The sequence below is a fragment of the Hylaeus anthracinus genome, unplaced genomic scaffold, assembly GCF_026225885.1.
Source record: "Hylaeus anthracinus isolate JK02 unplaced genomic scaffold, UHH_iyHylAnth1.0_haploid 11989, whole genome shotgun sequence".
Lineage (NCBI taxonomy): Eukaryota > Metazoa > Arthropoda > Insecta > Hymenoptera > Colletidae > Hylaeus > Hylaeus anthracinus.
Window position 1 is genome coordinate 12,464,770 of NW_026534337.1, and position 14,462 is coordinate 12,479,231.

Below are 14,462 nucleotides of genomic sequence, written 5' to 3' on the forward strand. Positions count from 1 at the left end.
AGATGGACGAAAAGTTTATTTTTAATCACTATTCTAAATTTTCCACGTTAGCAAATACCAGCCCAAGTAGAAGTAATGAATAATGGCTAGGCGTTCACAAAGTGCTATTTTCAAAATCGATTCCTTTCGAAAACAAGGACTCGCGTCGAACAAATTTACCTCCACGTTTCCCATTTACTTTTGCGGAAAAAATTACTACGTCCACCCTGTATATATTCGTGTAAAGAGTCCTTGCCTGAAAACGTTCCCATTGATCGCGTTTTGTGTGCGCACGCTGTTGATCCTAAACCGGCGACGCTGTCCATACCATGGCTCGCTCCAGATATTTGGTAATTATCGTCGAGCACGATTACGTTGATAAAAGATTGATTCTTCATCATCGATCGACGATTGAGGAAAAATTGCAAGAATTCCAAAGTTAATCTGACCGAAATTATAACTATACACAGTGAAACTATTTTTCAAAGATTTCACGTTGTTGGAAAATTACGTAAACCGATGATATCGATAAACGGAGGACGTCGTCTGATGTGACGAACGTATCAGGACAAAAATCGTGAACATTGAACGACGTGGATCGCGTTCGAATCACCTGTCACCGGTTCAGGATTAATTGTCAACCGTGCATGGGCCGTTAAATTTCAGACAGGCGGAGTCTGTGGAATTTGTTACGCTTTCTAGCCTGATAATTGAAAATGACAATATGATCGATAAACGTATCGTTTAGCGTTGCCAAGTGACGTTTATGAAAACCTCTTCGAGAGCGCAGTGGAAATTCAACGTGTACCGACTGCAACAATGCAGAGATTCAGGATTGAAAATGTGTGAATAGTGTTGAAAGAGGCAGAGAAGGGTGTCTGAATTCGATCGCTCTAAATACTTTTTTTTTTTTAAGTATACTCGTTTAAATAGTATTACATGTGGTAGATTACAGAGATTTAGTATAAGTAATATGAGGATACTGGAAATTAAAAATTAATTAAAAAGTTTTATCAAGTTGCAAGGGATTGATTGCAAGGTGCGGAGCCATGGCACCAAATGGACAATGCGTAACCCTAATCAAGTATAAATATCAACACGTTGGCGCAATCAGTATCCGACGATTAGTCTCAATGCACCAGGCATAGGCTTAGCCACAAATCCCTCGAGAATAAACGCTCGAATCGAACCGCCTTCATGAAATATATAGCTCGACAAGTTTAATAAGATCCCCGAGGTGGCAACCTGGGCGTGTATAGGTGAACAGTGAGATGCCAGATCAAACGATTAGATTATCGCTCAGGCCTATAACTTGGCTACTGTCATCTGATACTTTAATAGATGATTCTATTGACCAGAATGAGACAAAAGTCAAGAATGAATAGTTTCATTTTAAATTTCATTAAGCTCCAATTTTAGTTTTGCTTTATTATTCTATATATATTCCAAGTTGTCTTATTCAATCTAAAAGAATTTTATTCCAGTCTCGAGCAAGCAAAATTACCCTTATTTTTAGATGTGTCGACTTCGTAACGTAATGAATCATAAATCGTGCCGATAAACATCAATTATTCAAATCCCAAGGTATAAATGATATTGTTTGGCTTGTCGAACGATACGTTTCACGATGAATTATATCGAGTCTCGTGTCTTTCACAGTATGCAAAATGCAGCCGAGTGCCAGTTCTCCGCGACTACCGCAAAAAGAGGAGGCAGTCAGCCGACGCGAAAGAGAAATAATAATATAGAGCACGTCCGGTCGTGGCGGAAAAACGAAGGGTCCATTTCACGCGCGAAATAAATAGCCTCGGACCGGGATTTTACTGTATTCCTTTTTTCGAAACGTCGCTCGCTCGACTTTCGTCCGTGCTCGTTGAAATTTAAAAAAATTCCAAACGCGAAACGTTGGACGCTGGACGATCGTTTCGATCCCACAGCCCTTGGGAATGGAATCGTTACCACGATGCCCTAGTGGAACCTAGAAAAGAAGCTACCATTTTGTAATTAATTGTTAGTAACTCGCGAAGCTTGTTTGGGATAAAATAAAAATAAAAATGTCCTTAAAATTAGTACTTTCCTTTTTTTAATTAATAAATGCCTTGGCAAGCACCGATATGCACATTTGAAATTGAATAGAGTAAGAGTACGATAAAAAAAAATTAATATTCTAAAAGTACATCTATTACGAGTTTTGCGGACCTCGATATTTCCTCGCGATTCCTTCTTTCGATTCTTTGGAAAATTGTTATCGATTTCGCCCCAAGAGGACTTCCCGGGTCGATATTGTCCAGCCTGCTACCGATAAGAGAAACTTCATCGCGTTCGAGATATCAGTTTCTCGAGCATTAAAACAAGTGTCCCGGTCGGAAAACACGAGTCTGAATCACTTAAACGATCAAGATCCCCAGCGATTCCGGGGCGCAGTTAAAGATGCCGCGTAGATAGAAATGGCGGTCGTAAAAGTCAGAACGCTAAACCACGGCTCGTTTGGCTCTCGATCAAAGAGCAACAGATAAGCGGGGAAGGTACGATGCTTGAAAGAAATCACGGGACCGTTTAAGAAGCGACTCAGGACAGACTAACAAGTATCTTTCGAAGAACCCTTCTTACAATTTGCCTTTCTAACTAGAATGACTCAAGGAGATAAGGAAAAGAGTCAAAGACAGAGAAGCGAAAGCTTCCTTTGAGCTCAGATGAGTGTGGTCGGTCTGCGAGAAATCCAATTCGGCTCCGGAATAATAATTTCACGTGTTACTGATTCATACGAGCACTTTGCAAAAGTGAACGTAGAACGCGTAACAGGAGCTAATGATAGGGGAAGATGAATCGAAGATGCTTCGAGAACTGTACCATCCATTTTCAGCTTTACCTCAACAATTTATCTCTGTGTACCTCAGAGTCAACAACTCCTTTTGGAACAGATCTTAGAATAAATCTTAGAATACAGAAGCGCATCGAAATGTTTTCGAAACGTCACGAAACGAGCTCGTTTGAAAACCCTGAACCGAACCAGGCGAATAAGCGTGTTTCTCTTCCAAGACTCCGTTCTGTCTTTCGTCGCGAATTTGCTTTCCCTTTTATCTGCCAGACACGAATACCAGACACCCTTCACAACACACCACCACTCCCTTCAGTCTACTCCTTGCACGATTCATGAGGTAATGCTACCGTTCGTAATCTGTGTAGTCGCAAATGTACATGTGCCCGCGTGTTGCCCAATGTAACATAGAAACTAGCGAGATACGGAGCTGTCGCATGCGCACGTATGTCTGCTTCCCGTTTCCTAGCGGATCGACCTAATCGTAGATACGTGCCTGTCTTAATCAAACTTTGACCTTGATAGCTGGATCTGGTACTCAACTCAGAGGAGGGCGGCGACTTGTCGGATTTCATCATGAACGGGGAATGGCACCTGCTAGGTGAGTTTCTCTGAACGCAAGTTTCTGAATGGCGTTTGCTCGATATCGAGATGGACCGAGTTTTTACGTGTGCGCGGCGAGAATGCGGGCTACAAATATCTAGGGAATAAGTACGGACGATAACCACTGATAAGATTCATTGGTCGAAGCAGCGCTGCGCATCGAGGTGAAATCGAAAGGTTATAGAAGAATTTAATAAAGGTTTAGTAAAGTGTTCTTCGTTGCCAAATTTTAATTGTAATGAAAATAAGGAATACATATTTAAAATCATTTATGTCTAAATAATATGTTTTTCGACGCAATATTTTAGATAATGTTATTTGAAAAGCGGGTACGAAAATTATTAGAAAATGAAATAACGATACTTGAAATAATATTTTAGAAAATGTTATTTCAAGAGTGCCTAGGATTGTTCATTATTACAGGGAAAATAGAGAATGTTGCTTGGGGAATTTATATTATTCGCGAAACTGCGGAAGCGATGGAAAGTTTGCGAAGTTTCGCCCCTGGTGTTTGATAATTTCTTTACAGGTGAAATGTTTTTGTAATGTTCAGCTCGAGAAGTTTATAAAATGTTGTTAATATGATAGAGTTTGTTATATTCGAGTACAATTTGAAAATTGCTTTATGCAGCTATAAATCTAACTCTACGAGTTAAATACAATATTCGAATAATTTGACTCGCGGCGCTGCAGCCGGCAGTGAAACGAGTCCGTACCTGGTCAGACGCAGCCCATATAGTGACGAATAAAGTTCAATATAATTTATTACCGAAACTACAATCACGGTCTAGGATTAGAAATTTTGCATAGAAACTGAAAAGTGGTATTTTCATAAAAATGGAGAACCCTGCCTCTCTTGTAATATAAACTCTTTTACACTTATTTGCAATATATTTATATTCACCGTTTTATGGATTAAATATTCGTGCAACCAGTTCCAAGTATGCAAATTTCATTAGTCAAAAGACAAAATATTGGCCTTCATGTAATATACATGCTTTCACGTAATATTTACATCATGAATAACATACACATTTACTTTAATTACCAAGTATTCTTAATATTGCAAAGAAATTAAAGAATAACCAGTCTTGAAATTTCTTATACTTTATCGTACAAGCCTGTTTAAGATCTCGTTTATAAAATATGAAAGTTTCGCGCAAGAAAGTACTTTCACGTAAACATTATATTATCGTCGGCGTGTTTGCTCACGTCAGAACTGCGGCAGGTCAAATTAAGATAAAGAATACCGAACAAAGGAGAGCACAAAAGAAAACCGTTAAGTTTAATGCACTTCGAGACTGCCTCGCTCATATTGTATTCGGCGTTTGTACGCTAGAGCAATGGTAATATACGTTAATCCTCATTTACGAATCTCTTTGTATTCCGGTGAACGAGATTATGCTACAGACAGGAAAAGGAATTGAATTACTGGCAGGTGGAATTTAGACAAGTTGTTCGGTGTATGCGTTTTTCCATTTATAGATTAGACGGAATTAAATAACAAAGGAAATTAATTCAGAATTGTCCCAAATTAAACTAGAGTCATAAATAACGAATTTCCACAATGAAGAGCATTACGGTGTTTCTAAGCGCAATCTCGTTCCAGTTAATGTCTACCATACATTTTTAATTAATCCAGGAGAAACAGGATATTCGAAAAGGGAAGATACAAATCTCTGGATCAAATGGAGATAACTATTACGAATTAAAATAAATTGGTTATAGACTGCTCATAGATTTTTTTAGACATACCACTCATTCGTGTAGTTTAGTACAAAATATTGTGTTTTAATTGAAGATAAATAATTTAATATTGTAATAATAAATAATTTCGAAATAAACGAAGATTAAAAATTCAGAATTGGAAATAACGAAAGTATCGCGAAAATAAATGTGGTCGATAGAAAATAAGAAACAGGACAGAACAAGTTCAGCGAAAATGATTGTATACGTTCTTCAACGCCTCTTTGTTATTTCTAATACGCGTACTTCAGAATCAATTTACGCATTATTTAAAGGCCCTTTGTTGGCATTCTCTAACGAGATTGCATTGTAAATCGAGATCGACTTGGTTCTAGTACCACTGTGGGATTATCGAAAATCCATTCTCCATTCAACGTCGATTTTAGTGCCTTAATAGACTGCCGCGCTTCGACGTCAGTTATAAGCACTCACGCGTATCAACACTGAGATACGACGTAAGTTGCATCGATTCCTCTCGACCACTAATTCCACTCTAACCACAGCACATTAGGAAACGTAGATTTTGCATATTGGATCACAATAGGACAATGCTCAGAAAAATATTTAAACGCTGTACTCGATGGAAGTATTCAGTACGTATATATAAAATTTCATATAATATAATTAAATAAAATATTGTTGAAATTCATTTTAATTATCTACCTATTCCAACGATTAAAATCCCCCAACTGCCTCGACAGAACCTGATATTTACAAAAGAGCACTTTTAGGTGGCATTCGTCTCGAGGCACGCGATATTCAGGGCATCGCGTTGCGTCGCCGACACGTAAAGGAATGTTGATGGAAGTCGTTAAGAAGTCACTTTCGTGGTCCTGGAAGCACGAAGACGCTCCCGAAGCTCTCTCACGGGTATCGCTGTCGCGCATACCCATGAAGTTTCCAATCGATGCAGCGATTGAACGAGCGCCTTCGCAAGGCTCCTGTTTCGCGGTGCCATCTCGAATCTCACGGCACCCCGTGGCTATAAAGCCATAAGAAAATCCTTTCTCGCTCTACCGTCGACACCAGCCTCGGCTCCTCTTTTTCATTGCCCGTTCGAGACTCCGTTTTCCCAGGTCGGCGCGTCATCCGTCCGCGAAACGACCATCACGATCTCGAAACTCTTCCACTTCGTGGGTGAAAACGCGCGTGAAGGAATTCCAAATGCCCTGGGATGAGGAATGGAGTGAAAGCTCGAAGAGAATCTTGCGAATATGCCCGGCGCGAAATTGCATTAATAAATTCTAATTTCTTTGACGCTGATAGGGTGCAGCGCGGCGCGACACCGAAGTTGCTTCGACCCCTAACCTGAATACCTTTCTGTTTCGTGACTACCAACTCATGGAATGCGCGAGTTATCAAATGAATTAAAGCAAGGTTCTCCCGTTTCAAAGTATGAAAAGATTCTCATCAAGATGCTCTATTAAAACCCATCGCGAAGCTTTGCATTTGAGATTTTTCACCTCGATGCGCAGAGAGATGCGAGAAGTTGGAAGATAATCGCGTACCCATCGCGATGGTTCCTCGAATGAAACTGTCGCCTTTTAACGAGCCAAAGATAAACACCGCCTGCATATGACGCGCACACGCCATCGAGACAATTAAAGATAGCACGGAATAAAGTAGCCGCGGAGCTGTCATAATTCTCGCGAGTAGATCCCGCGCAACGTTAGGGGAAAATTAGAGCAAAAATACGTGGCGGAAAAGAGTCCCGCCAGCGCAGCAACAAGTGATCGAGCCTGACACTTTCTTATCCGTATTATTGGATTCGATGGGTACGATTCCGTTCGATTGAAAGTAATTAAAATGGCTCGTTCCCTTTAGTGCGATTATTAACGCGACCCGTGGCCGAGTAAGTATACCTCGAGCTCCTTCGTTTAATTGCTATGGTCCTCGCACGTGTCACCGGATGCACGGTATTTGTCGACACTAACTTTTTTTATAGATCGATACGATAGATTCCCTTTTCTGCGCTAGCAGATGTCATTTGTCGCTTGAACATCTGTTAAAAGGAGGATAATATTAGAAAATTACTCCTTTTCAAATTTCTTAAGAAAAATTTTAACTAATTTCATTTAGGTTTTATTAGTAAGAGAAATCTATTAGTAGTGGAATCACAGAAGCGTGTAATTTGTAGCGAATACAGTGAACGAAAAATCACGAATCCGAGATCAGGAATAAAATTCGTTGACTTACGTTCCTTTGCTTGGGGATCGAATACAGTGGCTGTAATTTATTTCTATTCACCATTTACAGCATTTATTGATATATTAAGCGATAAATTTCAAATTAATAAATGTGCAGATGATTCTAGGAATTAGGACTGACTACAGCTCTTTCTCAAATGAAGATTGAAGGAGTCGATCGAAGAAAGTCTTTCACCACGTTTGTTGGAAGACACAACCAATACATCTACGTACTAAACTTGTTATTTGTTTTAATGTTGCGACAGAATTCTTTATAGAAATCCGCACTTTTTATCTGTCTGCTCATAAAAGTGTTCAGGTAATAACATCAAGACGTGAGTATTTTATGGAACATCTTTCATTTTATACTACGTACTGTTTTATTCTACAAATCACGTAAACATTCGATACAATAACTCGATGTCCTGTTTCCTACACTATATTCAGAATTTTTTCACAAATATTCAGTCTAAAATCAAACCTTCTAGAATAACCATCCGACAGTAAAATTTAATATCTTTATTTTTAGAGCTCGGATCACTGAAACTCCAACAGTTCTTAAAAATGACCCTTTACTACAATTTACCCGTACAATTGAACAAAATCTGCCTTAATCTTCAAAATACGCATAAACATTGCACGCAAAAAAGAGAAGTTCCGACTATCGCTTCTTTCTCAAGGAATTAATTCCCAAAGGAGACCCTTTATCTTGGGCCAATGGACAGCTCGGTACCCTAATCCCTCCACGGTCCCTGTTTCCCGAGCAAAGAAGTGTCACTTAATCGCACCAAATTACACGCTGGCGCGATACAACCCCTTGGAACCCTAACGAGTCGTATACGAAACCCCGAAATAAGGACAAACTGTCCTTCAATTTGCCCCCTTCGAGCTTACCCATTCCAAAACTATCAGTTCCCTCTGTATCGACAATAACGCCGTCTGGGGTTTCGTTGCAGGGATGCCTGGCAAGAAGAACACACTGACCTACCAGTGCTGCCCGGAGCCGTACTTCGACGTCACATTCACCATACAGATCCGGAGGAGAACGCTGTATTATTTTTTCAACCTGATCGTGCCGTGCGTGTTGATATCCAGCATGGCGCTTCTGGGCTTCACATTGCCGCCAGACTCCGGGGAGAAGCTCACCTTAGGTAACGTAACTCGTAGCATGGCTTGCCTGCGTATTACACCAGCCAGACACTGTCTATTCTGTTAATAAGTTTCTTCTATCTCACTCTATCTTCTTTCCGTTGGTATCTTTCGATTGTGTACACATGCGTATCTATTATCTCTCTATCACTATATTTTCCTCTCGTTTTTCCTTTTGTGTATATACGATTATGTACACATACACGGAGTCGTCACGACCGTTTTGTTTTGTCGATCAACGACATTGCGAAACTTTGGATGACGCTTTCTTTGTCTCGTCGATCGCCTCGAACTGTCGAGATACTTTTCACTGGTTGCTCATGGCGCTGTGATGACGAGTTCTGAGATTGTTGCTAGTCTGGAGTCGGTGGTGGATATATGGGGGTACCGAGAGGATCTAAGGACCCCCGTAGTTGACCCAAGAGAATCTGTGGGTTTCAAGACATTCCTTTGTTCATTCAATTGCTTCGAGCAATTTTCTTATTCTTTGATTGACGTTGCGAAATCGTCAAAATGTCTTTAATTGTTCGTTCGTTTATCTTGGCCCTAGGTGTGGATACAAGGAGGTTACAGAATCTTGAACGCCCTTTCAAAGTCACAATAAGAATTTTTTCAATTTACTATAAAAGGAAAGTTGTACTAAAAAATATCTGTGTTAAATTTTTGATTACCACACAGTCTTTATTATTGATATCTTCTATTCATCCTGTATACCTCGCCAAAAATCGTCGTAAAAATCGCTAAAACCAGACGTTACCAATAAAAAATCAAACGATTATCATATACTTCGAATCCTATTCTGGGTCCTGACGGATGTCGAGATATCCAACCGTGATATTTCGCCAGGAGTATAGTAATTCCTCTGGTGTCTCGAAGTTCCCGCGATCGTCTATCCCCCGACATATACCCAACAGAAATAAGAGACGCGCGTAAACGCGAAAGCCTTGTTCGCATTCCTCGCACGAGGTGCACCGATACCATCTTACGCTTTCTCGTAAGGCAGCAATATCTATCGGAGCCTTCTGGTTTCCGTTGGTATCCTTGGTCGTCTTACGGTGGCTGCGCCCCGTCGGGGGATCGTCGCGTGATTTCAATTTTGGATGGGACCGCATCCCGCGGATTACAACATTGGAAAATCTCCGCGTTGCACGGCACCATGTGCATTATTCATGCCGCTTCTAACCTTCGCGAGGTTGGAGCGATTGGCTGGAATACATCTTCCGGGAGCGCGGCTCTGGCTGCCAGACCGCGGATAGCCGATTAATTATTCGCCATGACACATTGCCAAGGTAGGAACCGTTCCTAGGAACACGCTCAGAAGAATGCTCTCTTCGACGTGGCGTACGTATTAGATTGCTAGGAAATTGATGTCAGTCTGTACTTTGAATTACACTTTTATAGTGTCCTCTTCTTGTCGTCATATAAAGAGCGCAATAGAGAAATGAAACTTACAGAAAGTAATTTGGATAGACATTTTCACCACTGATTAAGTATAGGTGGTCCTTACCCTCTTAAAAGGTATTTTATTCGATACCTCACCAAAAATCTACACACCTTTATCGGCAAGAAAAGTTTCGATATAAAACACTCGGTTTCTTTTGACGTAGAAGTGACTAAAATTCCTGTCCCGGATTCGCTCCTTAAATCCACTAAAAGAGCCATCTCCACCGAATCGTTATACTAATCTTTACCTTCGCCAAATAACCAGGATGGTTAACGCGTAGGGAAACTTGGAAACTCTCCGAGAGCGTCGTGGGCAGCACGCCCCGCTCGTAACGAGCCCTTGAAAAGTGGAGACCCTTGCCTCCGCAAGTTTTGGAAACTCGCAGGTAGATGCTGGTCTTCAGAGGTCAAGCCCAAAGTTGATTACACAAAGTCGCTGGTCATTGTTGGCTCGTCGTTCTCGTTCTCATGCTACAGGGGAAACTTCCCTCCAGCTTGTGATTTATCTTTCACGTAGTCGGGCGCGTTAACCCTGTATTGCATAATGAACTGAATCGGATAGCCGAGAGAAAGAATCTCTCTAAAAATCTCCGAGGAAATTTTACAGGATTCACTGGACTTACAGAACGTAAACCCTTGATGCTTCCCCGCGGAGACATGCACTTGCATTGCTGATTCGGCCACTTGTTGTTTAGCTTCAACGTTAAATAATTCATGAGAATATAGGGTATTCAACCCTGGCCGAGTAAAGTAATATTTTACGGGATTATAAGGAAGGGTGGTTGTGGAAAATTTGATCTTTCGATGTGGAATGCTAAAAGTTGTTCAAGAGCGAGAGACTTGGTATTATTATTTAATATGGTAAGATCGTGTAAACATTCAAACAACAACTCAAGTCGAGAAACAAATGAAAACGTAGAAGTACATAGAATTGAGAAATAATTTCGTTTGAGATTAAACTGCTGCAATAGAGGGTTAAGACGAAGGAGGTTCGAGAATTATTGACACATCCAGGGGATCGTTTTGACCTGCAGCTTTCGATGGAACGTGTAATCGAAAAACGGCACGATGGCTTCCGATACAGACCAATCGTAGTAGGAGCCGTCCTGTTAGAAACATTGACGTCGATTCCAAAGTCCGCTTGATACAGCCGTGGCTGGATTTCACCTTTCGCCATGTATTCGAAGAGCCGCGCGTGATTGGCCTCACTTATTCCAGCAGTCGAGCTCCATCATTCTTTAATGCCGCTGCTGAGAAGTCTGATTCTCCTGTACTTCGTCCTGGCACTGGAGATAAAATGCCTTTCATTCGAAATAACCCAATTTCTGAGCGTTCATAATTGTGATGGATTTATGGCCCGAAACGTCGTACTGGAACTCCCAAGACGTTTCCTCATTTATCGCGTTCTAGACGTGGGAGCCTTACTGCGATTTCTTCGCCAATCGTCGACCACTTAGGGTAGATTCAGTGCAATTATTGGAAGTGGTTTTGAGCAGACACAAGGTCTTTCAGGTTTCGAGTACGTGAGTTTTCATACTAAGACAAGGCAATGGAAGATATTTCTGGTGGTATTGTTGGAATGTTTTCTGGACAAGTTTCGTTCCAGTTCGATCGAGGCTTAGGTGGGAAATTATGAATCTTTTGTTGCTAGAACTTTATGCATTTATGCAAAATGTATCGCTTTGACCTTTACATTTTTATGCGATATTATTATTGTTGATCACCAATAATAGTTTAATTGGAAGCATTCCATTTATAATTGTCAGTATCGTTCAAACTGAAAGAGCGCTGCTTATGCAAATACAATTTTATATCTTGATAAAAGGATCCTGTAATATTGTATTTGTTACATTAATTCAAATATTGTGAATCTCTATCCTAAATATTTCTATCCTATTCCCCTAAATAAATCAAGATTTATGATGAATTCTCGAATTAATCCAAATTAATTCGATAAAGAAAGTCCACGAAACGGAGCTACGTCGGGATCGACGTCCACGTCGTTGAATCAACAATTGCGCGATTTGTTCCCGCGATGCAAATCAAGTGTGGATTTCGGTGCGCACGCGAGCCGCGAATCGAAGACGGAAAATGGGTAGGAAACGTGGGAAACCATGCTGCAAACACGGGGTTTCTTATGACGGACGATTTCGTCCGGGTGGTTGCGGATCTGAGAAACCGGCATCGACCGGAGAGCGCGGAAATTCAATTTCCATTCGGCGCTTCGTGGCGAACGACAGGTCGGGATCGATGTTGGCAGAGATTCGAGACCACGTCAACGTTGTTCTGTACAATCGCCGCTATCCACACGGCTGAACGTATATCAACAAATAGAAACGTGCCCTGCATGCCGCGTGACCCGTGACCCTGCGTTGGTATATGATTTTTCGGCCAACTGGGAAAACATCCTGAAAATATTTCTCTGTTGGTCCATAACCCTTCAGAGACGAGCTTGAACACCGCGAATTAAATATCTGAGTTTCCTAGTAGGTTATGAAATTTCCCAACCATGTTGATGGCGCCAGATTATTCCAAATATTGCGCCAATGTGGATTCACTATAAACTTACGCCGCGCCGGTTCTACGGGTCAGTGGTCGATGGGGAGTATAATATCATAGAAATTCCATTCCAGCGAAGTCTCATCATCGCTGTAGCCTTAGGAAGACCCAATGTAAAACGAATTCCGTTCGAACCTCGCCCAGAAGTAAGACACTCCTTACGAAGTGTCAAGTGAAAATCTTGAAAATTCAAAGGAAAAGTAATTTCGTCCACCCAAGGGCTCGAACCGCGAAGGGTTAACGTCCAATGGTTTGCCAGCGACCAAACTACCCCCAGAAGTACAGAAGAAAGAAACGGTAATCGTCTTTCCCGCGGCCGGAGGGAACTGAAATGGCACCGGGCGGTAAATCTATCCGTTTCAGCGGAGCCGTGATTTATTAAGAATACTTCTGCCTCGGCGTATGTATGAATAAATCTCCGAAAAAACGAGGCGCGGAAAGTGGCCTGAAAGCTTTCCGCTCCGCGGAGAGAACAAAACGCGAAACGTTGCATAATCAAATCCCTTTGCAGAATGAACGGAATGTATTCGTGTACCCGTCACGGGAGACGCGCGCTCTCGCGATTGTGCCCGTGATACGCGCGGGGTCGTGTGGGTGTTGGCGCGTCGACGAAGAACAAGGTATATGGAGTTGGAAATGGTCGGAACAGCGCAATTAAAACATAACTGCGGGTCGTTTGTCAGACTATGTATGTCAGAGCCGCAGTCGCTCGGGCGGAGGAGGGACTTATTAAAAATTGCCCTCGTCCCGTGCAATTTTCAGTACGGCGAAGAACTCGGTGATCCCGAGAGCTCAAGGAGCTGAACCGTGCGAGATATCGAACTGTTCGGGGACATCTAACTTCTGGTGCAAGAGTGCTTTGTTATTTCGACACTTCCGTATTGGCTTCTTCGGGAATATCGACACGAACAATTACAAGTGATGAAGAGTTCTCGAACGAATTTTTTTAATTAAAAGCAAATTCAATCAAATTCGTGAGCCAGTTAAACATTTACAATGTTCCTATAAAGAATTCCGAATTTTTCCGAAAAAAATGTAACGAATTCGAAGATTAAAATAAATGAAATTTTAATTACTTCAAAAATTAAAAACTAATATTCGCATAGAAAGGTTAAAAGCTTTCTACGTAGAAGCAATTTTTGCTGCATTCCTTGCGGTATGAAAATTCGTATAAAAATTCAGTATACAAATGAAGGTAATTCACTTTATTGTAGTACTGCTATGTGCCCGGCAACGTAGACCAGAATGCTAAAATCACACAATTCCACATATTCTGTGCACTTTTGGGTTTCGGTGCAACTACATTTTTAGGAAATGTTGCAATTTATATGGCCACTTTCGTATATTTCAAAGTCTGCTTAGTCTATATGCTCGACTATGGCTTGGCTCCCATTTGAGAATCACTGGTCCAACAAAACAAGAGCACATAAAACGGTGGAGGTATTGAAACCACTCCCAGTGTCGAACGACGCAAAATTTCCGGCTGCCCGACTCCGCGCGGAAAGCAACGTGAATTTTTTCGGACTTCGAGCGTGTTCGATCCAGAAACCGGTAGCTCATTAGGAATTCAAGCAACGTCCTGGCGCATTTCCGTGCTTCCGCGAAGCACCGCGCTTCTCGAATCCCTTTTTAGCGGACGGAACTTCTTACGGTACATATGTCTTGAGTGGTGCCCTTGATTGTGCGCGATTACGTTCGAGAATACCGGCCGGTATTTCCGGTACGAGTTTCCGGCCTCCGGATCGGAACACGCCGAACTTTGGGCTGCTTGGAAAATGGCGCGCGATGGTGCTGGACCGTGCAAAAATTGTTTGGGAGAAATAATAAGGCGAAAAACAAGTAAAAATATTTACTTTTTCTGCAACTGTACAAGTCCGACTATTTCTTTGTGTTTTAATGTTACGTTTGAACTTGAAAGAACCTAAAAATTTTTAATTGAAACCTTGCGAAAGAAATACTCGACATTATTTCGACTTGCT

The 14,462-nt window shown here is 41.4% G+C and overlaps 1 protein-coding gene across 4 annotated transcripts in view; it reads left to right on the forward strand.

The window, feature by feature from the left end:
- LOC128888213 (neuronal acetylcholine receptor subunit alpha-7) overlaps nucleotides 1-14,462 on the forward strand; it is a 257,970-nt gene that overhangs the window by 161,245 nt on the left and 82,263 nt on the right. For all 4 annotated transcript variants that reach the window (XM_054144917.1, XM_054144914.1, XM_054144915.1 and 1 more), the window contains 2 exons: nucleotides 3,323-3,398; nucleotides 8,289-8,483. In XM_054144917.1, the coding sequence (XP_054000892.1) occupies nucleotides 3,323-3,398; nucleotides 8,289-8,483 (271 nt within the window). The remainder of the gene's footprint in view (nucleotides 1-3,322; nucleotides 3,399-8,288; nucleotides 8,484-14,462) is intronic.